Source organism: Mirounga angustirostris, unplaced genomic scaffold, assembly GCF_029215605.1.
Source record: "Mirounga angustirostris isolate CCGP_5_RB_7025 unplaced genomic scaffold, mMirAng1.0.hap1 SCAF_2, whole genome shotgun sequence".
NCBI classification, from domain to species: Eukaryota; Metazoa; Chordata; class Mammalia; order Carnivora; family Phocidae; genus Mirounga; species Mirounga angustirostris.
The window spans coordinates 1,101,111-1,123,302 of NW_026991710.1; the positions used below are offsets into that span (position 1 = coordinate 1,101,111).

Consider the following 22,192-nt stretch of genomic DNA (forward strand, 5'->3'; position numbering starts at 1 on the left):
CCTACTCACCCCGTAGGCGGCTGCTCGGGGGTGGAGCCCAGCTTGCCAGCCTGCTGGTCCATCTCCAGCTGGGACAGCAGGCTATCTATCTGCCCGATCATCTGCTGCACCCTCTTCGTCAGCCTCTTGCTGGCTTTAGACTCCTCCACATAGATCTCTTCGCCAGTCTTGGAAAGCTCCTTCTTGATCTCTTGCAAGTCCTAACGAAATTATTCAGCTATAAAAGACTGTCTTAAAAAAAAAATAAAAAGGAACCATACACCTCTGTTTACCTTGTGAAAGTAGTTAAATTAACCCAAAGGTAAAAAGTTCCAGGTCACAAACAGAGCTGCATAGTCGTATCTGCCTCTCTCATACAAACTACTCTTATTTTTGCAAACTCAAAATATTGATTCTGTAGCAAAGGAAATGGCATCTATTTGAGTCTCATCTTTCTTCATATTTGTTAAAAGAATAAATAAATGGATGAAAGAATCAAGGAACAGAAAGTGCCTTCGTAATCCCAAATCACGACTGTCCCCATGAGCAAGCGTTACAGGGAGCAATGGAAGGTGGGGCTGGAGACGAGGCAAAGGGCTCAGTATTTCTGGTGAACACCTAATTCCCAATGGAGAACCCACCATGGCAACAGGGTTGCCATGAAAATGGTTCGTTATTTTTACCAATCAATCTCAAAACTAGTCATCTTTTCCCAACGGATCTATGAAAACATAGTTCTTTTATAAAGTAGGCTCCACACCCCACGTGGGGCTTGGGCTCACGACCCTGAGATGGAGTCACACGCTCCAACTGAGCCAGCCGGGCACCCCGAAACAGCTCTTTTAAATCAGATTCGGAAGTAATATTTATAAAACAGGTTTTCCTTTAAAAAAACAATAATAAATGAAAAGAGCTAGTGTGTAAGAAAGAAGTGTTTCGGGGAACTACGACCGCAGCTAGGATTCCATTTATCAAGCGACCAGACACAAGGCCTGGTACCTTCACGGGCCTGTGAACTGCCACGGCGAGCGGCCAGGAGCAAAGGGCCCAGCCGCACGGTGGCCCAGCCGCGCAGAGACCGCCGCCCGGCCCAGAAGAAGGCGGAGGGCACCCCCGAGACGCCGCCGCCCACCTCGCTGTAGTCCTGCACGTCCTCCTTGAGCAGCTCCAGCTCCTCCTTCTCCTTCGTCAGGGACGACTTCTGCTCTTTCAGCTTCGAGCAGGCGTTGCTGAGTATGTCGATTTCCTCTTTTGTTATTTCCTCTTCCTGCAAAGCAAGCACCCCAACGGAAACCCAGCTGGAGGAAGATCATCACTGCCCTCCCACCCCCCGAGACTCGGCAGCTCTTCTGTCCACACCATCTGCTCCCGCCATGTGTGGCAGAGGCCAGCAGACACGCGCGCAGTCCCCGTCCTCGCCCCCATGGCACCCACCCCCGCCACATGTGTATCGGACATGCACACAAGCCCGGGAAACCATCACCCCCTGACGGAGACCTGTCGGCCACCCCAAACCTCTGTGTCCCCAGGCCAGCTCCGAGCTGTCCTCCAGCAGGTCACACAAGCACCCATCCCAGACCAGGAGCTCATGCGTGCAGGACGTCGTCCGCCCCCTCACTCGGAGCCCCACTCGTGTTGTCCTGTGCCTCCAGGGGCCAAACAGCATCCCGTCCTGAGCACAGACCAAACCTGCTCCTGTACCGTAGGCTATCCTAGCTCCTCTGAACTTGCACGTACGCTTTAGAATAAGCCTATCAATTTCCACACAAGGCCCGCTGGGACGTGATGGTTTTGAACCTATACACGAGTTGCAGAACGAACACCTCACCAACAAGGACCCCTGGCACCCACGAGGGCAGGACATTCGTCCGAGCTAACTAACCTCAACAGCACCGTAGCATCCGGCGTACGGCGCTGACGTGGCTACTTTCGGACTCACCCCCACGCGGCTCACTCTAGGGGGCGGTGAGCGATAGGCCGAGATTCCAAGTTGGCTGCTCGTGCCCAGCACAGAGAAGCAGCGCTCGTTCTTAGTGGCTCACATGCTCTGCAAACAGGCAGTTTCGCTCCCTCCTTCCGACTGTGTGGTTTTATTCTCTCTCCCCCCTAACGCCCCTGGCCAGACCCTCGGCACGCTGCTGGGCAGAAGCAGGCCGTCAGGGGCCCAGCGGCAGCTGTCTGCACAGATGCTCCTCGTCGGGTTGAGAACGTCCTCCTCTCCTGGCTTGCTGAGGAATTTTTTTTTAATCAGAAGCAGATGCTGGGTTCTGTGAAGTGCTTCTTCTGCATTGATCGAGATGCTCATACATGGTTTTTCTCCTCATTCTGTTACTACGCTCGTTACACTGACTGGTGTTCTGTATTCCCTGGACAAGCCCCATGAGATCAAGACGCGTTAGCCTTTTCACAGAATGGCTGCATCTGATTTGCCACGAGTTTGTTAAGAATTTGTGCATCTGTGCTCCTGAAAGAGGCGGTTGTGCAGTTCTCTCCTAGAGGTCTGGCATCAGCTAACGCTCATCTCAGAACAAGCTGGAAACGGTCCCCCCTCTCCGGCTTTGTGCAGTCTGTGTCGCATGGAAGGATCTCACCAGAACTTGGCCTGTGACGCCACACGGGCCTGGCTTTCTCTGTGGAAAGGCTTCCAGCCACAGTGCAGGGTCCCTACCAGAGACGAGCTATTCGGGTTCTCTGTGCACCCCCAGCAGACGCTCAGCACGGCTGAGACCTACAGGGCTGCACTGCAAACGGGGACAGACATACTCGTTTTTCCCACCCCTTACACTGACTTTCCAGGGAACAAAGGCTCTTAGCTGTCAGTTTTGTAAAGGTTTGTGCTTCTTGCTAAGAAATCCTCAGCAATCCTTAGTTCTTCTGACAATTCTTTTTTTTAAGATTTTATTTATTTATTTGACAGAGACACAGCGAGAGAGAGAACACAAGCAGGGGGAGCAGAGGGAGAGAGAGAGAGCAGGCTTCCCACGGAGCAGGGAGCCCGATGTGGGGCTCGATCCCAGGACCCTGGGATCATGACCTGAGCTGAAGACAGACGCTTAACGACTGAGCCACCCAGGCGCCCCATCTCCTGACAGTTCTAAATGTCCTTTCACATCTAGGCCGTTAATCTGTTGGAAATGGGATGCATCTGTTTCCATGAAGAAAGCCAACTGTCCCAGCCCTACTTAATGACAGGTGCCTTTTCTCCCTAACCTGCGTTCCATGGGCCCAGCCAGGCTCCATCTCTGCTCAGCTGTGTTCCAGCCTTGCACGCCCTTAAAAATGACCCTGACCCTTCCCTGGGTCACCCTTTGAGACCAGCGTGGCTCCACCTTCCTGGGACCCTCTTCCTCCCAGCCTCCTCGATGTGTCCATACCAGCATGTATCTGTTTCCAGGATGGCCCTGGCCTCCCTCCTCACTGTTCCAGCCACTGTCCTCCACCCAAACACACGGCCTCGGAGGATGACAGACCGTCTTCGGCAGCCGCACCAGCTCAGACGTGCTACCCCGAGTCTTCTCACAACAACAGTCTAGATCCTCCCTGAGACCCAGCTCTCCCTGCCGCCTGCTGCAGTGGGTTCCTTCCTTCCCCATGGGCCTGGAGAAGGCTGGCGTCCCCCCAGCTCCTGGCAGCTCCACCCTAAGACCCCCGCAGGGGAGCTTTTTCTTCCAGCTCTGCCCCACAATCGCTCCTGCCAAGCCACAGACAACCTCACCCTCCCCATGAGAGGTCGGTCTTCAGGCCTCCCCCACCTGGCACTCAACACCCCCGACAAGGCCCACCCTCCCCTGGACACAACCTCCCACCAGGGGTGGACGTGTTGGGACCGCATGAGCTGTCCCTCCACAGCCTTGTGTCTCCTCTGACCTCTGACCGTGGAGGCCACCGTGTCCCAAGCCCTCTGGGACCTCACTTGAGACCACCTCCCACCCAACACGAACCCGCAGTCCTGGCCTCTCTCCTACTCCAGCTGCCAAACCAACGTTGCCATCCGTCTACAGAGATTTCCCACACCCGACACCTGGGAGTTCAAGACAGAAGGCGCCCCGTGTGGGGAGCAGGCTACGCCAGGACAGTGAGGCCCCCCAGGAGAAGTCTATGGCTACAGTGCCCAGCACATCAGGCTGCAGGTCACACCAGCTTCCCTCCTTGCCACTGTGCAGCCCGGCCAGGAAGGGGCCTGGAGACCTGCCTTCAGGCGTGGATCTCCGGCCACTGGGAGCACAGACGGCCCGGGGGGCCAAGCCACGGGCACCTCAGCCTTCTAGGCGCCCAGGCCCAGAGCTCGGAGCGCAGCTTGCTCTTGTCACAGCACACCGGGCCTCCCGAGAGCTTCTCCGAGCTGCGGCCTCGCCCTCCGCACCCCACAACCGCCTGTTGTCACCCTAAGCCTGGCCCCGGCACCTCAGGAGTCCCTGCCCCACAAGCCAGCCCCCTCTCCACCCTCCTGTTGGGCTCCAACACGGCCTGCATTCCGGGTGTGCGTGCGCGGTTACCTTCAAGCCTTCCAGGACAGGGGCCGTGTCCTTCAGGGCCTCTGACGGCAGGGTCACCTCGGGCACTTCGGGCTGCAGCTCGGTCGCAGGCCTCCCAGGGGCAGCCTCTGCCGCCACTTCGGGCTCCACTTCCTTCTGAAATGCAAGTCCACTGCCGACTCAGCGTCACCTGGCGCCCCGGCCACCGTCCTAGAGCATCAGCGCCGGCACGGACCGAGGGCACGATGTCAATAGGCCGGCTGTGCACCGGTGCAGGTTTGAAAGCCCGGCAGCCAGCATGCGGAAGGTGACCCCCGCGAGGCGTCACTGCAGGACTCCGACGGGCGCAGCTGCGCTCCCAGGTCCACGGAGGCTCGTCTAACGCGGTACCAATATCAAACTCCATCTTCCGTCCTCCCCTGACAACTGCATGAAGCTGCCCCACGACTTCCAGAGCAAACACACCCACCGCCCGGGCCAAGGGGCCCAAAGAGAACGTGGGCACTGAGCTGCCCCTCTGTCCGTCGGCCGAGCCGGCCGTGCTGGGGGACTGGCACCCAGACCACGGAGAGCCAGCCAAGTCCCGTCCCCCGGGCCTTCCAGGCAGAAAACAGGAGACGGACCGCAGGGACCCTCTAGACACGGTTCCACAAGCAGTTTCTAGAAAAGCTGGAGCAGACAGCCTTTAGCCTGTCCCAACGCCCTGTGTGGCTCCCGCTCTGCCTGGGCGGGCCCACGGACCTGCCAGCTGCTTACCGCTGCCTCGGAGAGCCTCTGCAGCTCCTTCTCCCGGTGCTCCTGCTGGATGGCCGCCTCCTCCTGCAGCGTGGCCTCCAGCTTCGCCTTGTTGTCCACCTGCTCACCCTCCACTTCGGCCACCTTCATCTGGGCCTCCTTTGCCTACAGACCGGGGACACCTGTGAAGGGGGTGCCTGCGGCCCAAGGGCTCGTGGCAGCACGGCAGGTTTGGCCGCGGCCAGAGAGGCCCCTGCAGCAGCCTTGCCCGCCTGCACTGCTGAGTGGGACCGCCTCCTGGGGTCGCACTCAGGAACCCGTCTGCTGGAAAGGCTGCAAGGCAGCCGAGGGGCACCTTCTGCACCCGTCACAGGAGCCCTCAATACTCAGAGAAAGGACCGATAAGACAGAAGTGGGTGGGGCGCATCCCCAGAAGCGAGAGGGCCCCTTCCAGAGCGAGCCGCAGAAGCGGTCTCCTGGCAACACGTACCACGATCTCCGGGAGTGTCTGCAGCGTGGACTTGAGCTGGTCGGCGGGCGAGAGGGTGTCTGGCAGGTACATGGCCCGGGACAGGATGAGCAGGGACGTTGGGATCTCCTGATGCAGGTGCAGCTCCAGCCACTGCAACCGGGGGTTGAAGACACATACTCACCTGCTGGCCGCGTCCCATCGGCCTCTCCTGGGACCTGGACCCTGGAATTTTCCTCTCTCTTCTGATTTGATGGGGGAGGGGGACTTGAGTAGATGGATGCACTAGATCACTTGAGGAAGTTCTCCCCAAAACAAGAGTCCTCAATTTCTACAAGGCCCACCTACTGCCACCTCTTATGACCTGACTCCCGCCTCAGCTGACCGAGCCCGAGATGCCCCAGGGTCGTGAATGAAGACCCGCGTGGCATGGCCACCAGCCTCGGGAAGCACGGAGCGAGGCGACCACACTCTCTGTTAATGAAGCTCTTCGCTTACTGATTTTTTATTTAATTTTTCTTTTTTGGGGTTGGGGGGCAAAAGGAGAGAGAACCTCTAGCAAACTTTCTGCTGAGCACAGAGCCCGCCGCGGAACTTGATCTCATGACCCTGAGATCACGAGCTGAGCCAAAACCAAGAGTCGGATGCTCCGCTGATGGTGCCACCAGGCACCCCTGGAAGTTCCTCACGTCCAAGCGCCACAGACACTGCAAGAGTGGTACCTGTGGGCTCAGAAGGCTCTCAGGGCTCTGCCAGCCTCGTCAGGGCCAGGCGCTGCGTGGGGGGATGTTAGTGACACAAAGACAGTGTTCAAACGACCAGGAAGACACGACAAGGTCTGGACACAAACTGGGCGCAGGACAGAAGCGGAGACGAGACGGAGGACACACGACCAGGGAAACCCAAACACTCTGATTTCCGACAGTGTCCCACACTCACACGTGCCCAACTGTGCTCAAAGCAGGCTGCCAACAGTCTCGGGCATGCCCGCGGGAGACACAGGGACCCAGCCTACAGAGAAGGTTCTGCCGGGGGACCGCACAGTAAACAGCACTTGTGTTGAAAGAGGAGAAGCAGGTGCTGACACACCTTTGTCTACATGTGGAGGACAAGCCCCGGGGAGGGAGCCGGCCCTGCAGACAGAGCTGGAGGGGGGCCCGCTGGCACTGGGCATGCGTTGGGTCTTCCGATGTGGCAGCTCAAGTGCCGTGCATGTCCCCTCTCCAACCTCTAACCTACTCAAACTGATGCAGCTGCCACGCTGGTCTCTGGATGCTGACCAAGGGCCCCTGAGTCGCTGGAGAAAGCAAGGCACAGCTGACAGAGACACTCAGGATGGGCTGGCCTGGGTCCTATTTACCCAGAGGTCCCTGGCCTCAGTTACAAGACACGCTGGAATTTTAAGGGAAGTTCACCTCATCCTCATCTGTCCACACAGGACCAGAATGGGACAGTAAGGATGTTAACATCAGCTAAGAGCAGGTGAGAAAGGTCAGAGCCGCGAACATGGGCTATGTGAGCACACGACAGAACCAGGTCACCACGCACCCTCGTCCAGGCCTGGCTGCCACCAGGGTTTGGGGAGAGTTTTTCCACAAGCAGCCCATCTATGCTGGTCAGATGGTGGGGAAGCCCGAGCCACACACCTGCTTCAGCTGGTCCTTCAGCCGATCCTCCGTGACACCGAGGGCCCGCATGCCTCGCGCCCGACACGCTGACTGCAATTCCTTCACATTCAGGCTGTCCACCCCTTCCTCAGCGATCAGCTGTAAAAGAAAGTCAGCTAAGTACACGTGCAAAGGTCATTCCAGGATTACAGTGTCTCACTGTCAGACACTTTCCTAACACGCCTTGCCAAGTGCAAGATAAACCAGCACCACCAAGGCCTCAGCTTTGGGTCTGCAGTGACCAGAACCGTCTGACAGAAGGTGCGGACCTCAGGGAGGCTCACAGTGGCCAGGATCCCACCTCAGCCCAGGCCCTGCTCCCTGCGCTTGACCGCCCCTTCCTCCTCCTCCTCCTCACGGTCACCCCAGCGTCTCTCCCCACCCCCCACGGCCCTCCAGCCACCCAGCGGTTCTCAGTATCCGCAGGACGGGAGGAAGGACGGAGAGCAGTGCGATCCCGACCTTCTGAAGAGGTCTCCTGGCCTCCGCCCGAGGTCACAGGGACCCAAGGGAGAAGAGCGAACCAGAGTTCCCGTGCCAGAGGCCCCCTCGGCCGGCCCCACTCGAGCCTCACAATGACCCTGTGAGGCAGACAGCACCGCGACTCCCCGTCTCTGAAGTAAGCTTTCCATTTTGAGATGACTGTAGATCAACATGCAGACATGACAGACGGGGTTTCTCCCCAGGGTAACGCCATACAGACGATGCTGACAGTCGTAGCCAGCACGGCGACGGCACCAAGCAGGAAACCCTTCTGTCCCCACGAGGACCTCGTGCTTCACAGACACTCCCACCTCCTGAGCCCCTGGCAACCACTCCTCTGCTCCTCGTTTCCGCTGGGCGGGGAGCTACGACTTTGGGGTCTCCCGGGAAACCTGTGCACCTGCTCTTCCCTAACCAGGCAGCGCTGCGCCGGAAGACCACCCCGCTTTAACCGTTCTCCCACTCAAGGGCAGCTGGGTCTTTTCAGTTTGGGGTTGTTATGAAAAAGCTGGGTTTTTGTTTTCGTTTCCCCATCTTCCTGTGGGTTCCGTGGTTCCACGTGGACTTGTGTCCCGTGCTGCTGAGTACGTCTCCTTGCGTGGTACGTGCAGTGGTTGCTCACCGTCCATATCCTCGTCCCAGTCCCAGCAACGTGTCGACACCTTGGCCCCCGGACGCCCCTTGACCTGTCCCCCTCACGGCACACTCGTCTCAGCGTCTCCTGCTTCCACGGACAGCCACCCCACACAGCCCGTTTCTGCTGCGACCATGGCACTTGGCGTAGAGGCGGACGAGAAGGAGGTCTGCGCTCTTTTGTCTTCATGGTCCAGGCCTCCTGGCACCGCTGACCCGTGAACAACACGGGCTTCAAGTGCGCAGGTCCACGCACGCTCGGGGTTTCTCCACACAGGACGGCCCTGGAAATGTCTTTTCTCCTCCTTACGGTTTTAGTAACATTTTCTTTTGTCTAGCCTACTCTGTTGTAGGAATACAGCCTGTAACACATATTATACACAAAACAGGTGTTCGAGAACTGTAGGTCATCGGTAAGGCTTCTGGTCAACAGCAGGCTCTTAGCAGGTAGGTTTTTGGGGGTCAAATGTCACACACAGAGGGCCCGGCTGTGCCACCTGCTTGCTGACCCCTGAGAGACACATAGGGAGGAGCTCCCTCCAGTTGTTTTTAATGGAGTCAAATCCTGTCTTGGGCATTTTGTTTCTTTCTGAGAACGTAACCTGAAACACTACAGAGCCGAGGGTCATATAAAAGGTGGACCGGGGCGCCTGGGTGGCTCAGTCGTTAAGCGTCTGCCTTCGGCTCAGGTCATGACCCCAGGGTCCTGGGATCGAGCCCCGCGTCGGGCTCCCTGCTTGGCGGGAGGCCTGCTTCTCCCTCTCCCTCTCCCCCTGCTTGTGTTCCCTCTCTCGCTTTCTCTCTCTCTGTCAAATAAATAAATAAAATCTTTAAAAAAAAAAAAAAGGTGGACCTGTGAACCTCACACAGCTCTGCACACATCCCCAGTGTACTTCTACTGCCTTCTAGATGATCCCCTTCCTAACACATCACCGCACTTGTAAATACCTTCTCTACTCTAACACCACTTCAGTTAGGGATAAAGAGACTAAAAAGGAAAGTCATATGCAGGTTTTCGTGTGTTGGGGGAGACGCAGGGCCCAGTGTCTCTAACCCCCACGTCATTCAAGGGTCAACTATGTCCTTTCCGAGTAGAGATCCTCCTCTAGGTTGAGGCAGATCTGCTGGTGGCAAGTTCTCTTAGTTTTCCTTCTTCTGACAATGTCCTGATTCCCCCCACTTTCTTAGAGAATATTTTCAATGGGAAGAGGACTCGGAGCTGACAGGGCTTTTCAGCACGTGAAGAATACTGTTCCTTCCGGCCTCTAAGTTCTGAGGAGCATCTTCGCTGTGGGCCAGACGCTGTTCTCACGCACTGCTGTCAAATCAGCTGCCTTCAGCGTTGTTTCGTTTGACCATGATGTGTCTTCGTGTGCATTTCTTTGGGTGGATCCCACCTGAGGTTCACTCAGCTTCTAAGATTTGCTGATTCAGGTCTTTTACTGAATTTGAGAAGAGTTCAGCCGTTATTTCTTCCAGCACTTTCCCAGCTCTGCCCTCCCTCCTCTCTTTCCAGAACTCTGACAAGTATGTGAGATGCTTTCCTCTAATGCCACAGGCAGCTGAAGCCCTGCTCACTTTTTTTTTAAGATTTTGTTTATTCATTTGTGAGAGAGCGAGCGAGCACAAGCAGGGGCGAGAGGCAGAGGGAGAAGCAGACTCCCCGCTGAGCAGGGACATGGGGCTCGAGCCCAGGACCCTGGGATCATGACCTGAGCAGCCACCCAGACGTCCCTTTGCTCATTTTTTTAAACTGTTTTCTCAGATGTTCAGATGGGTGATTTCTACTGTTTTATCTTAAAAGTTCACTGAGCCTGTCCTTCTGTCCTCTCCCTTTCTGCTATAGAGCTCATCCATTAAGATTTTATTTTGGATTTTATTTTTCACTTCTCTAAATTTCCATTTGTGGGGCACGTGGGTGGCTCAGTCGGTTGAGCATCTGACTCTTGGTTTCGTCTCAGGTCGTGATCTCGGGGTCGCAGGATCGAGCCCCACGTTGGGCTCTGTGCTCAGGGTGGAGTCTGCTTCAGATTCTTTCTCCTTCCCCTTCTCCTCCCTGCTCACGCTCTCTCTAAAATAAATAAATAAAATCTTCAAATAAAAAAAGATTCCCATTTGGTTTTTCTTCGTTTTCTCTGCCAGGACCATGCTTCCTTGTGGCTACCCAAGGGCTGCTTCACAACCGTCCTCTGGGTCTCACGTCTCTGCTATCTCCATCGGCTGCCTTTGCTTATCCACTTTGAGAACGTTCCGCTCTTCTTTTTTTCTTTTAAAGCTTCACATGGAGCCCAGAGCAGGGCTTGAACTCACAACCCTGAGATCAAGACCTGAGCTGAGGAGTCAAACGCTCAACCGAATGAGCCACCCAGGTGTCCCAAGAGCCTTCTGATTCTTAACAAAAGGAGTGATTTTCAATTTAAACCCGGACGTTTTGGGTGTTAAAAATGAGATTCTGGATCTTGTTTCAATGTTCGATCTTAGCTGGCTCCCTCGGACAGCACTCTGGCACGGGAGTGGTGAGTAATGTTCTAACCAACTTCTACAGATTTTGCAATTGATGATCTGGCATCTATTGATCCAAACTAACAAGCCTACATGGCTTGGATTCCCCCGCCCCGTGGCCTGGCTTTCATGGGAATGCAAGAATCCGGTTTCGAATCCTCCAACCACAAAGCCCGAGCCCTGTGTCACTTCCTGTGGCCAGCCACTCCTAACTCCCACCACACGAGTAATAAGGGCCAGGTCCCAGGTCCTCCCTTGTTCCCGCTTTCTGGTCCCCAGGTGTGTCAAGGTCTCCTCTGGCCCTCAATGGGGGCTGTGCCCCCATTTCTAGGGCAAATGTGAGTCATAAGCTCCCTTCAATGGTTGACTTCTCTGTGTTATCTCTTGGTTATACCCAAAAATGACATCCGTGGCCCAGTTTGGAATAGGTAGGGTGCCGGCTCGTTGCTGCCAGGCCCCCATTCAGCCTCCACTGAGCCCCGGGGGAGGCACTTCTGTTTCTCTGGGGTAGTGGGGATTCGAGTTCTAATTTTCTGCCAGGGCTCCCCATACCTCCTGGGCTAGGTAGGGTAGGCAGCCCACCTGGCTCTGGACACCACCCCAGTGGGGCGCAGGGCAAGGCCTGGGAGCGGTTAGGTGAAGTGAAGGCCCTGGCCCCTGCTGGTCTACGGACACTGCGCCCCGGGGAGGGAGGGCAGCTCGGCACCATCGGCCGGCCTTCCTGGACACCGTCCCAGCTGCGAATCCGGAAGAGGGTGGCGGCCTCAGACCTCAGCCAGCAGGGCACATGGAGGTGTGATGGCGTCCCCCTAGTGTCTGCTGGGGTAGAGCGGTCACTGTCCCAAGTCCTCTGTCTTGCGAAGCAGCCCCTTTCCTGTCCTCTGGCCAGAGAGAGCAGACTTTTGTTAGGGGGTTTTCTGCTTGCTTTTTAAAAAAGATATCAATTTTAAGTAATCTCTACACCGCACGTGGGGCTCGAGCTTACAGCCCGGAGATCAAGAGTCACGGGCTCCAGCGACGGAGCCAGTGAGCACCCCCATCAGGCTCTGGAAGTCTGCACACATCAGCACCTCTTCGTTGCCGTCTCTTCAGCCCCAAGGCACAAAGACCCACTGGGTTGGTCCTGGGGTCCCAGGGTCTTCTCCCAGGCTTCACAATCTTGTCACTTAACATCAACATCCAGGGAAAAGGAAGCCCACTGCACCTTCCCAATGGTGGAGGTCTGGCCACTGCGGCGTTGAGCAGCAGGACGACTTGTCCAAGATCACAGAGCAGGCGAATGGCCAGGACTCAACCCCAGGCGACCTGCCCTTGAGCTGCCTCTCTGCAGGTGGGGTGGGAGTGGGGGCAGCCACATGGCAGCCCCCTCGCTCTGCTGCAGTGGGTGCCCGGAGTATGCTCCCAGACGACCTGTACTGCGCTGGAGAAAAGGTTTCTTTTCATCCTTTCAGAAACACAGTGACGCTCTGCTACTTCAAGCTACGACGAGGAGCCATTCTCATCCGACCCACTCCCCTGCTGAGAACTCCTAGAAAGGCGATAAAACACACACAATACACACCAGGCAGCGTCGGAAAGCTAACACAACTAGGGCTCGGGCACAGTGAGATCATGTGGACGGAAAGGCCAGGCAACCACGGAGGTGTGGGCTGTCCGTCTGTGAGCCACTGGGACACGACAACTTCGACCAACTTTTAGGGCAGGCGGAGAGTCCAGGCCGGGGGCCACGGCTGAGAGGCAGAGACCTCTCGCCGGGCTAAGAAGATGACAGCCGGAGTCGAGGGGCTGCTCGAGCAGACAGGCCTCGAGGGCCGCCGCCCAGGGAGCAGGATGGGCGGGAAACAACCCCGTCCTCAGGCACCCCAACTGAGCAGCACAGAACCGAGGAGCGGGGCAGAAAATCTGCACAAAGCGGAGGGGCCTCCGGGGCCCAGCTACGCAGGCGGCACTGTGGGGGAGGGCCTCGGCCAGGCTGCAGGCCCAGCCCTGACTGCGGCTGTGATCCCCAGACGACCGGGCCCTCGACAGCAGAGCAGACTTGGGTGGGCCCCTCCCGGAGGAAGACGGCGACACCCGGAAGCTCAGAAACTTCCCACAGACATGTCTGCATTCGGGCACAACTAGATACTGCAAACACACAAACCCAAGAAAACAAAACAAAGACCTCCAGACCACAGTCGTCGGAATAATCAGACAGGAGCTACGATGAGCTGTTCAAGAAAGCGGAGCTCGAGCGGTCTGGGACGGAGACTGAGCACCTCCGAGGTGTGCCTGGAGAGCTATGAGAACACCAGACACCGGAGACCATATGGCGAGAAGCGCCAGTGGAGGACAAGAAGGCGGTTTTAGGAGCTCCTCCCAGGAAAAGTGCCCTGGCGTGTGGGCAGGCGGGAGGACACAGCGCGCAGCGCAGCCCTGGGGGTAATCTGCTGTGGGCCGGCACGTGCTTTGGTCCTCCTGCCCTTTCCCTTGGGAGCCCCAATCGTAGCCACTCTTTTTATGAAAACTATCAAAGATCTGGAACAAAAATCCATGTTAAAAGATGTTTATTACAGCACCGTCTAGAGTAGGAAAATATCAGCGAAAGTGATGGTTAGGAAGTTATGATGCATCCACGTATCAGTTATGACATGTCCATGTAATGAGACAGGCGATCGCTGCCAGTCATCCTTCCAACAAATACTCAGCGACGTGGACAGGTCTCCTAATGTCCTGCCAACTGACCACCTGTCGGGACGGTTCCCGTGTTACTGCAGCAGACGCGCGCACGCATCCAGTGTGTGCACACGGGGCACAGAGTGGGCACAGAGCCATGATCTGGGAACGACAGGGCCACCAGAGCTTCAGAGTGAGGACACCGCTGTTTCTACAACCAGAAAGCTAAGTACCTGGAGAGGCAGAGCCGCGACCGCAGGCCGCTCACCTTGTCGTCAGCCTTGATGGACCGCAGCCTCATGGTGAGCTGGAAGCGCAGGAAGTTGTTGGTGCCGATGGACTGGAGCTCCAGCAGCTTGCACAGGGCCACCAGCTGCGGCCGCGTCAGGTTATCCAGGGTCAGCTCGTCCTCAAACAACTTGGAGAAACGCAGGATCTCCTCATTGCTGGGTCTCTCGCCTGTCTCTCGGATCTGCGGGAGCAATCACGTGGGTGAGCCACTGGGCGGGGGGCACGCGCACGCGTGCGTATGTGTGCGTGCTCCCCGGCACCACCCATGGACTTGGGCCACAAGCCTCAAGTGAAGAAACAAAGGAGGATCAGCTGAAGAGCCCCGGACCATCCACACCCTCCGTTGGATCTGCCTTGTCATTACGCTCCTGCTGGGGAGCCGCCCCTCGAGGGCTCCACGCCCTGAGCAAGCCTGTGCTGGCTCCCCGTGGAGGACACCTCCATGCAGCACAAGGCCACCTGCTGCCCCCCTCCCGCCCGTGCAGAGCCGCGGCTACCGGCTGGCAAGAGGCTCCCCACTGTGGACGTAGCTGGGGAGCAGCCCCCAAGCCTGGCCCCCGAGCCTGGCCCTCCAGCATGTCACCACTGCAGGGTCTTAGTTCCTCATCTGCCAAACTCTACCTCCCCTGAGGCTGCTGCGAAGTCTGGAGACACAGGCAAACAATGGTGAATGTCAGCGAGGTTCAAGTTCTCAGGAGAGCAGGCCTGACCTCACTGAGTACGGGGCCGGGGTGGGGCTCCCGGTTACACCCCCTACAGCACTAGTCCACGCCTGTCGGGGAGCCCCACTCTTGCCGTGTGCAGTAGAGCAGAGAGAAGAAGTGAGGCAGTGAGGCATGCCCCCAAATAAGACGGGGCAGCCCTGAGGCTCTAACCAACACTTGGGACCCGTGGGCTGAGGCCACCAGGGCCCCAGAGCATCACAGCACCTTCTGGAAAAACACGGAGAAGTCTTTGGTGGCGTTCCCCTTGGCTGCCTTGTTCTTCAGGGCCATCTCCTCAATGGTATCCTGCAGGAACTTGGCCAGCTCCAGCTTGACCCGCAGCTCCTTCTTCAGCCTCTCTTCCTGCGAGGTCAAAGAGGGGGTGCTGCACTCCCCTGGCCCGCACCCCGGCCCCCCCACAGCTTCCCTGGCTGGCACCAGTCAGAGCAGTTGCTCCCAGTCCTCCGATGGGAACCACAGCATGGAGTTCACGGTAGCCCTCAACCCAGTGCCGCCACATCTCCCTGAACGGCATTCACTCCCACCCAGGACCCAGGTGCTACGCATTCTGAGACTTTCTCTTCCATTTCATGGTTTTAAAAAATACTTGGGTGGCCTCTTGGAGCAGGGCCGCCCCGTGACGCTTCTAAGCTCTGTGTGCGGTGTGGGGCCCATGGCTCTTACCCCCACGCACAGCCTCAACAGCTGGGCTAGAGAAACCGTATCCTAAAGCACGTTTACAGAGAAGCATGTCCGAAGCACGGCTGACTCACGAAGGTGACACGGGACACCTGAGCGTCAGCCACCAACAGTGCAGACGTCCTAACTGCATGCGCGTCCGCCCTGCCCTGAGCTCGCCGCCCCCGCCGCCCCGTCACCTTGATGGACTGGGTCTCGAATGTGGACGGCAACATATTGGGGAAGAGCTTCACAGCGACAGGAAGCAGGAACTCCATGAACGGCACCACCACAAAGACCAGGAAGGGGACCAGGCGAAAGAGGTCAGCGCAGATCCGGAGAAACTGGGAAAAGGCCGAAGGGGTCAGAGGGTGAGGCGACAACACTGCTCACGTGACCCTCAGAGGCGCGACCACAGGCAGCACCTGGCAGGGGTCGGCGAGAGCACGACGTCCCCGATGGCTCCGCCGCCTGCTCCCAAAGGCGGCTCTTCCTCCCGTGTCTAAAGCACGGAAGACAGCCTTCAGAGAGGAGGGGCGGACGCTCGCCCTAGCAGTGGCCCCGTCCCTTCATGCTCTGCCCACTGCGGGGGCCCTGCTCTGCAGGGACGGCCTGACACAGCCACGGCGCTGCCCACCGGGCCTGGGCGCCCCAGGACGGGAGCAGCAGGCCGACGACTGGCCGTAGCTGGCACCGGCCATGCCGCCCACCCCAAACGGTCAGCACAAAGGAAGAGTGTTGGCTGTGTGTTTCTCAGGACGGCCTGACTTAACCCTGCACTGCAGAGCAATGACTGACAAACATCCAAGTGCTTCATCAATAGAATCAACTACCGCTGAAGCCGTTAAAGAAACGCGCAGGTCGCAATCATCCAAATTCCCCGAGAGTGGACACTCCCTGCCACACCCCCAGGTAGCTCAGCTTTCTCTTCTCTCACGACCAGTCAACTACGGCTTGCACTCACAACTGCCTACGCTCACAGGCACCAAAGGCACTCCCGTGCACGTCCACGTGTCTGTGTCCACTGTCACGAACCAGACATGCTTTGGAAGAGCCACGTCAGTCCTAGAAACGGCTTCGTTTCGGCCTCATCTGACACTTATGATTGGGCTCGTGGTCCATCCCCGCTGGAGCCCGGCTCCCTAAGTGCTGGCGACCCCTCTTGTCTGTCAGGAGCCACCTGGCCCTCGATGGTGTGCGCCCTGAGTTTGTGGATGACGCACCTGAGGCTTTTCTCCCTAGACGGCACTCATCTGGCTCTTCTCAAACCAGTCTGTACTCTGCGGGGCACAGAGCCGGGACCCCCAACCTGAACCTATCTCCTCATTTACAAACCTCGCACGTTCACTTTCCTATTTATTGTCAAAACAGATTCACGGATTCCTATATTTCTTCATTTGTTTACAATTCATTACTATTTTTATTTTTATATTCAAATGGTCCAGGATTCGACCATGGAAAGACCCTTCAAGTTGATGTGGTTTTTGACATTCGTCCATTAATTTTTTTGTTAGTAGTTCTATTGAGCTTTAATTTACATTCCATAACATTCACCACTAAGTGTGTAATTCAATGATTTTTGGTAAATTTACAGATTGTGAAACTATCACCATAACCCATTTTTAGAACATTTTTGTCATGCCATAAAGTTCCCCATGTCCATCTGTAGTCAACCTGCGTTTCTACCCTCAGCTCGAGGCAAATAGCAAATTGATTTGTTTCTGTAAATTTGCTTTATTTGGACATTTCCCATACGTGGAGCCATACAATATATTCTTTGGCATCTGGCTTCTGTCATTAGGTACATAAATGTTTAGGAATGTTCTATCCTTCTGCCGACTTGACCCCTTTAGCATCATGAAATGCTGGACACCAGGATGACCTTCTCATCTTTGCTCTGCTGTCACCACAGTCTGGCGCTCAGAAGGCCTGGCCAGCCTTCTTCTGTCAGCACCACTTCCCTTTCCCCACTGTTTCACTTGGAATCTATTTGTCTTTACATTTAAGGTGTGTTTCTTGTAGACTGCACAGAGTTGGGTCTTGTTTTTAATCATATAATCTCAACCATTTAATCAATAAAACTAAAAAAAGGAAAACCATACGACCATCTAAACAGATGCAGGGGCACCTGGGTGGTGCAGTCGGTTAAGCAGCTGACTCATGATCTCAGCTCAGGGGGTGATCTCAGGGCCGTGAGATTGAGCCCTACGTCAGGCTCCACAGTGGAGCCTGCCCAAGACTCTCTCTCCCTCTCCCCCCCCCCCCAAACAAAACAAAACAACACAACCCACCACAGCAAAAGATACCAGAATAATGGACTTCGGTAAATCTGTAAGACACAAGATCAATATATAAAAATCAGTAGTACTCCTGGGGCGCCTGGGTGGCACAGTCAGTTGAGCATCTAACTCTTGGTTTCGGCTCAAGTCCTGATCTCAGGGTGGTGAGATGGAGCCCCTGGTCGGGCTCTGTGCTGGGTGGGGAGTCTGCTTGGGATTCTCTCTCTTTGCATCCCCCACTCATGCACACACGAACGCTCTTTCTCTTTCAAATAAATAAATCTTTTTTTTTAAGATTTTATTTATTTATTTGAGAGAGAGAGAGACACTGTGAGAGAGGGAACACAAGCAGGGGGAGTGGGAGAGGGAGAAGCAGGTTTCCCGCCGAGCAGGGAGCCCGATGCGGGGCTCGATCCCAGGACCCTGGGAAGGCAGACGCTTAATGACTGAGCCACCCAGGCGCCCCTCAAATAAATAAATCTTTAAAAAGAAACCAGTTGTACTTCTATATATAGTAGACCCTTGAACTCCACAGAGGTTAGGGGCAGTGACCCTCCCACCCAGTCAAAAATCCACGTATAAATTTTGACTCCCCCCCAAAAGGTAATTGCTAAGAGTCTCCTGTTGACAGGAAGCCTCAGTGAGGACAAGAACAGTCGATGAACACGCATTTTCTGTGCTGTAGGTATCATATGCTGTATTCTTACAATAAAGCCAACCCCCCCCCAAAAATACTAAGAGAATCTTAAGAGAAAGTACATTTGCAGGAGTGTGTATGTTTTTTATGTTTATACATTTATTAAAAAATCTGCACATAAGTGGATCCACACAGTTCAAACTTGTGTTGTTCAAGGGTCAACTGTACTAGCAATTGACAACTGGAAACTGAAATTTCAAAGACTCCACTTACCTACAAGAGCCAAAAGATGGAAGAACCCAAGTGTCCATGGAAGGACGGATGGATGGATAAACAAAACAGACACACAACCCACATGGTGGAGTGTTCTTCAGCCTTAAACAGGAAGGAGACTGACACCTGCCACCACCTGGATGGACACTGAGGACACTGTGCTGAGTGAAGTGAGCCAGCCACCAAGGGACGAATGCTGTGTGACATGAGGCCCGCAGAGGAGTCAGATCACAGGGACAGGAAGTAGATGGTGGGTGTCGGGGGGCCGGGGAGAGTGTGGGGAGGGGCAGAGTTTCGGTTTGGTAAGATGGAAGAGTTCTGGAGATGGAGGGTGGGGACGTTCACAACAATGTGAAGGTATTCAGTGCCACAGAAGCATATACATAAAAATGGTTAAAAGAGTAATTTTAGATTGTGTATTTTACCACAATAAAAAATTCCATTTGTAATAGCATCAAACAATATGACACCGTACAATACTGCTAAAAGAAATGAAAAAAAAATTGTTTTATTCCGCATTGACAACCCCCCGAAGTGCCCCCCTTGTTTATTTTCGGGTCTTTCCTTACTTTCCAACACAGGCCCATCCGATGTGGTATACAAGCTCATCTCGTAGCACTGCTGGTGAGCACTGTCTCTGAGGAGCCCTGGTTCTTCCTTGTGGAGCGGTTAGAAGCCAAGGGCTGGGGGCCAAGTGTCACGCCTGCCACACCTGGTCACCACACTGAAGGGAGCAGAGGCTGGAGCGGGTAACAGTCTAACAAAGCCAGAGACTGTCAGGAAATAACGCCTCAGAGAGAAACCGCACTAACTCTCGATCACGCGCCTGGTGTCAAAGGATGGACCAGCAATTTCACCATCCTAAGAGCATCACCACATGGTGAGCATCAGCACTCTAACATGCTCCACCTGAAGCCAGCAACTGGAGGGAAAGCTCTAGAGGGAGGAGCCATGAGCATACTGGGGAGGCAGAGAATCAACCCCCCCCCCCGCCAGCTCCCCAGAGACCCCGGGAGCCCACCAAGCAGGCCCTAACTGCACCTCTCCACGGACAGCTGCGTCCGATGTCAGCTGCACATTGTCCCGGATGGAAAACCAGGACCCGGAAGCATCTAGAGCGCACGCAGCTAATTCGAGCACGAACGGAGGCCCATGACGGCACCGTCTCTGCCCACACGGCCACCTGACACACGGTCAACAGATGTGCACTGTGACCCTGAACACCCAGCGCTGCCGCTGAGCCATCTCCGTGGCTAAGCCACGTCTCCTGCGACAGGGCACAGAAGCACCCCCTCCAGCAAACACTGCAGGTCCATGGGGCCCAGAGTCAGAGGACAAAGCTACTCTCCGGGTACTCGTATCCCACAGGAGTCCCACACAGTTCTGTCACTCTCTACTTAACACGATCAGCAAGCATCCAGCAGTTGCGTGACCTTAAATTCACACTTCAAATGTACCTCCCGCTTACACAATACTTACACAAATTATTTTACAATCTCTTTGCCTTTGTAAACATAATTTAACAGTCACTTTTCTATAATTATCAGGACTGCCAACGTTTTGTTCAAATTCGAAGTACCTACAAGGCCCTAAACCGAGGGAAAAAAGCATTGCTCCACAAGCCCCCTCCTTAAAGCTGGCAACACGGATGCGCGGCCTCAGCCAAGCCCGTGTCCACACTGGGACGTCGCCCTGGAACGGGCTCATCTGCTCCAACTCTGTTTTTTCTTAAAGTTTCACTGTCTTCAATGAAGTAGCAAACACATGCACCTTTCAAGGCAGAATGGGATGGGGGAGGAGCAGAAGGGAGTCCAGGTCATAGAGCATTAACTTGTGTGCTGTAATCAACACCCAGCGAGCGCTAAGAGCACGATTCTGAAATCCCAACGCCACTGCTCCTTCCTCCAATCCTCAACCTGCTCCCTCCTAAAACAGCATCTCAGGGGACACTCCAGCCAGTTAAAACAATGACCCATGTTCTCCATGAAGTTCCCGAGAACTAGCATAAAATCAGAAGCCAAAGTAACTCTCATACATGACAGCCAATTCCTAAGATCCTCTGATCTTAAGAGGATCAAGAGAACAGACATCACTGCACCTCTCCTTGGGGAATCTGAGGGTGCTGAGAATGTTAAAGCCAAAAAAAAAAAAGAGCAAGAGGGGAAGAAAGAAAGGTCAACGGTGTAACCATCAGTTACTTCAGACAAAATAAGAGACCTAAAAGGTCTGGGCTCCTGGAAAAGCAGGAAGACTTTTTTAAGAGCTGGGGGATGGCATGGGGCACCTGGGTGGCTCAGTCGGTGAAGCGTCTGCCTTCTGGCTCAGGTCACGATCCCGGGGTCCTGGGATGGCGCCCGCGTTACTGGGCTTCCTGCTCGGCCGGAAGCCTGCTTCTCCCTCGGCCTCTGCCCCTCCCCCCAATTGTGCTCTCTCTCACTCTCGCTCCTCTCTCTCTAATAAGTAAAATCTTAAAAAAAAAAAAGAGCTGGTGGACGGCACGCCACGCTGAGCCAGAAGCTCGGGCAGAGGGGGCGGGTGAGCAGGCAGGTTCTGGGGCTGAGGACACACGTCCGGCGGAGAGGCAGTGCCGCCGTCAGCGTGTCTCACAGGGAGGGTCGAAGGCTGGCTTTTCTGTGTTCTTTTTTTAAAAACCAGAAGTGGCAGAAAAAAGCTCTACACGTATGTTAAAGCACCTAGAAGGGGAATGCGCCAGGAAGTCTCGCATGCCCATTACCTGCCTGCGCTCTCTGCGGGTCAGGCTGTGGCCGTGGAGGATTCGCCAGAGCATGCGCGCGGCGATCTTGGTGTCAATCCAGAGCAGGCGGAAGCCGTGGTAGTAGTGCTTCAGCTCGTCCAGGACCCTCTGCCCCAGCGACTGCTTCACGGCCACCTCCGGGGGGGGGCTGTACACGGGGCCGCCCTCCTCCAGCTTCTTGTTCTTGTCCTTCAGGGACTTGAGGGACTTCTCCACCACAGAGTCATCGCCCAGCGGGGGCGACGAGTGCCAGCAGCGCGAGGGAAGGAATGGTGGCCCCGGGACAACCAGACTGGCGGAGGCGGGGGCCCACGGCACTCCAGCCGCCGAGCACACGCGCTCGGGCCTCGGAGTCCAATAGCCACGGGGATCGGTTCTGAAGGACAGGTGCACGGGGTGGGCGGGAGTGCAGCAGCGAAATGGCATGTTCCTTGAAAAGGGGAAAAGGGAAACAGCGATGAGGAGCCAGCCACTGTCTACGACCTCCCAGCACCACATACCGACGAGAACGGCACAAACCGAGCCGTATCACAACAACACGTAGCACACTCAACCTTCCTGGCACGTGAAACAGACTCCCCACTGCTTCCTGATGCTCAGAAAACACATCAGGAAGAGGAGAAGCTGCTTGCAAGGGGCTTGTGCAAGAGACCAAGGGCAGCCAGTCCCCGTGGGCTCATGGAGGACACCAGGACACCAAGGAGCCTGGGCAGGGGCTAGGGCCTGGGGTTAAGGGACAGGCTGGACACAAACAGCAGAAGCCTGACCTCTGCACTAGAGAGACCCAACCTTGGGGCAGATCTCCCATGTGGGTTCCCAGACTTGGGGAATTTGGGGTGGGGCAGGGTCGAGGGCGGGGTCCTTTCCCCTACCAGGTGACTTTCTACAAAGACCTGCAGCTCTTGAGCAAGTCCTGGAAGTCAGTGAGGACACTCGAATCAATGGTGACCCAACCCTGTGTGCAGTCCAGCAAAGAT

The 22,192-nt window shown here is 55.7% G+C and overlaps 1 protein-coding gene across 4 annotated transcripts in view; it reads right to left on the bottom strand.

The window, feature by feature from the left end:
• Positions 1 to 22,192, bottom strand: part of LETM1 (leucine zipper and EF-hand containing transmembrane protein 1) — a 36,679-nt gene that overhangs the window by 5,191 nt on the left and 9,296 nt on the right. For 3 of the 4 annotated variants that reach the window (XM_064584136.1, XM_045881629.3, XM_064584138.1), the window contains 10 exons: positions 21,195 to 21,645; positions 15,472 to 15,615; positions 14,819 to 14,956; positions 13,867 to 14,070; positions 7,305 to 7,424; positions 5,680 to 5,811; positions 5,211 to 5,354; positions 4,476 to 4,610; positions 1,112 to 1,246; positions 10 to 200 (listed from right to left, as the gene is read on the bottom strand). In XM_064584136.1, coding sequence (XP_064440206.1) covers positions 10 to 200; positions 1,112 to 1,246; positions 4,476 to 4,610; positions 5,211 to 5,354; positions 5,680 to 5,811; positions 7,305 to 7,424; positions 13,867 to 14,070; positions 14,819 to 14,956; positions 15,472 to 15,615; positions 21,195 to 21,645 — 1,794 coding nt within the window. The remainder of the gene's footprint in view (positions 1 to 9; positions 201 to 1,111; positions 1,247 to 4,475; positions 4,611 to 5,210; positions 5,355 to 5,679; positions 5,812 to 7,304; positions 7,425 to 13,866; positions 14,071 to 14,818; positions 14,957 to 15,471; positions 15,616 to 21,194; positions 21,646 to 22,192) is intronic. The other variant, XM_064584137.1, reaches the window with a different exon arrangement.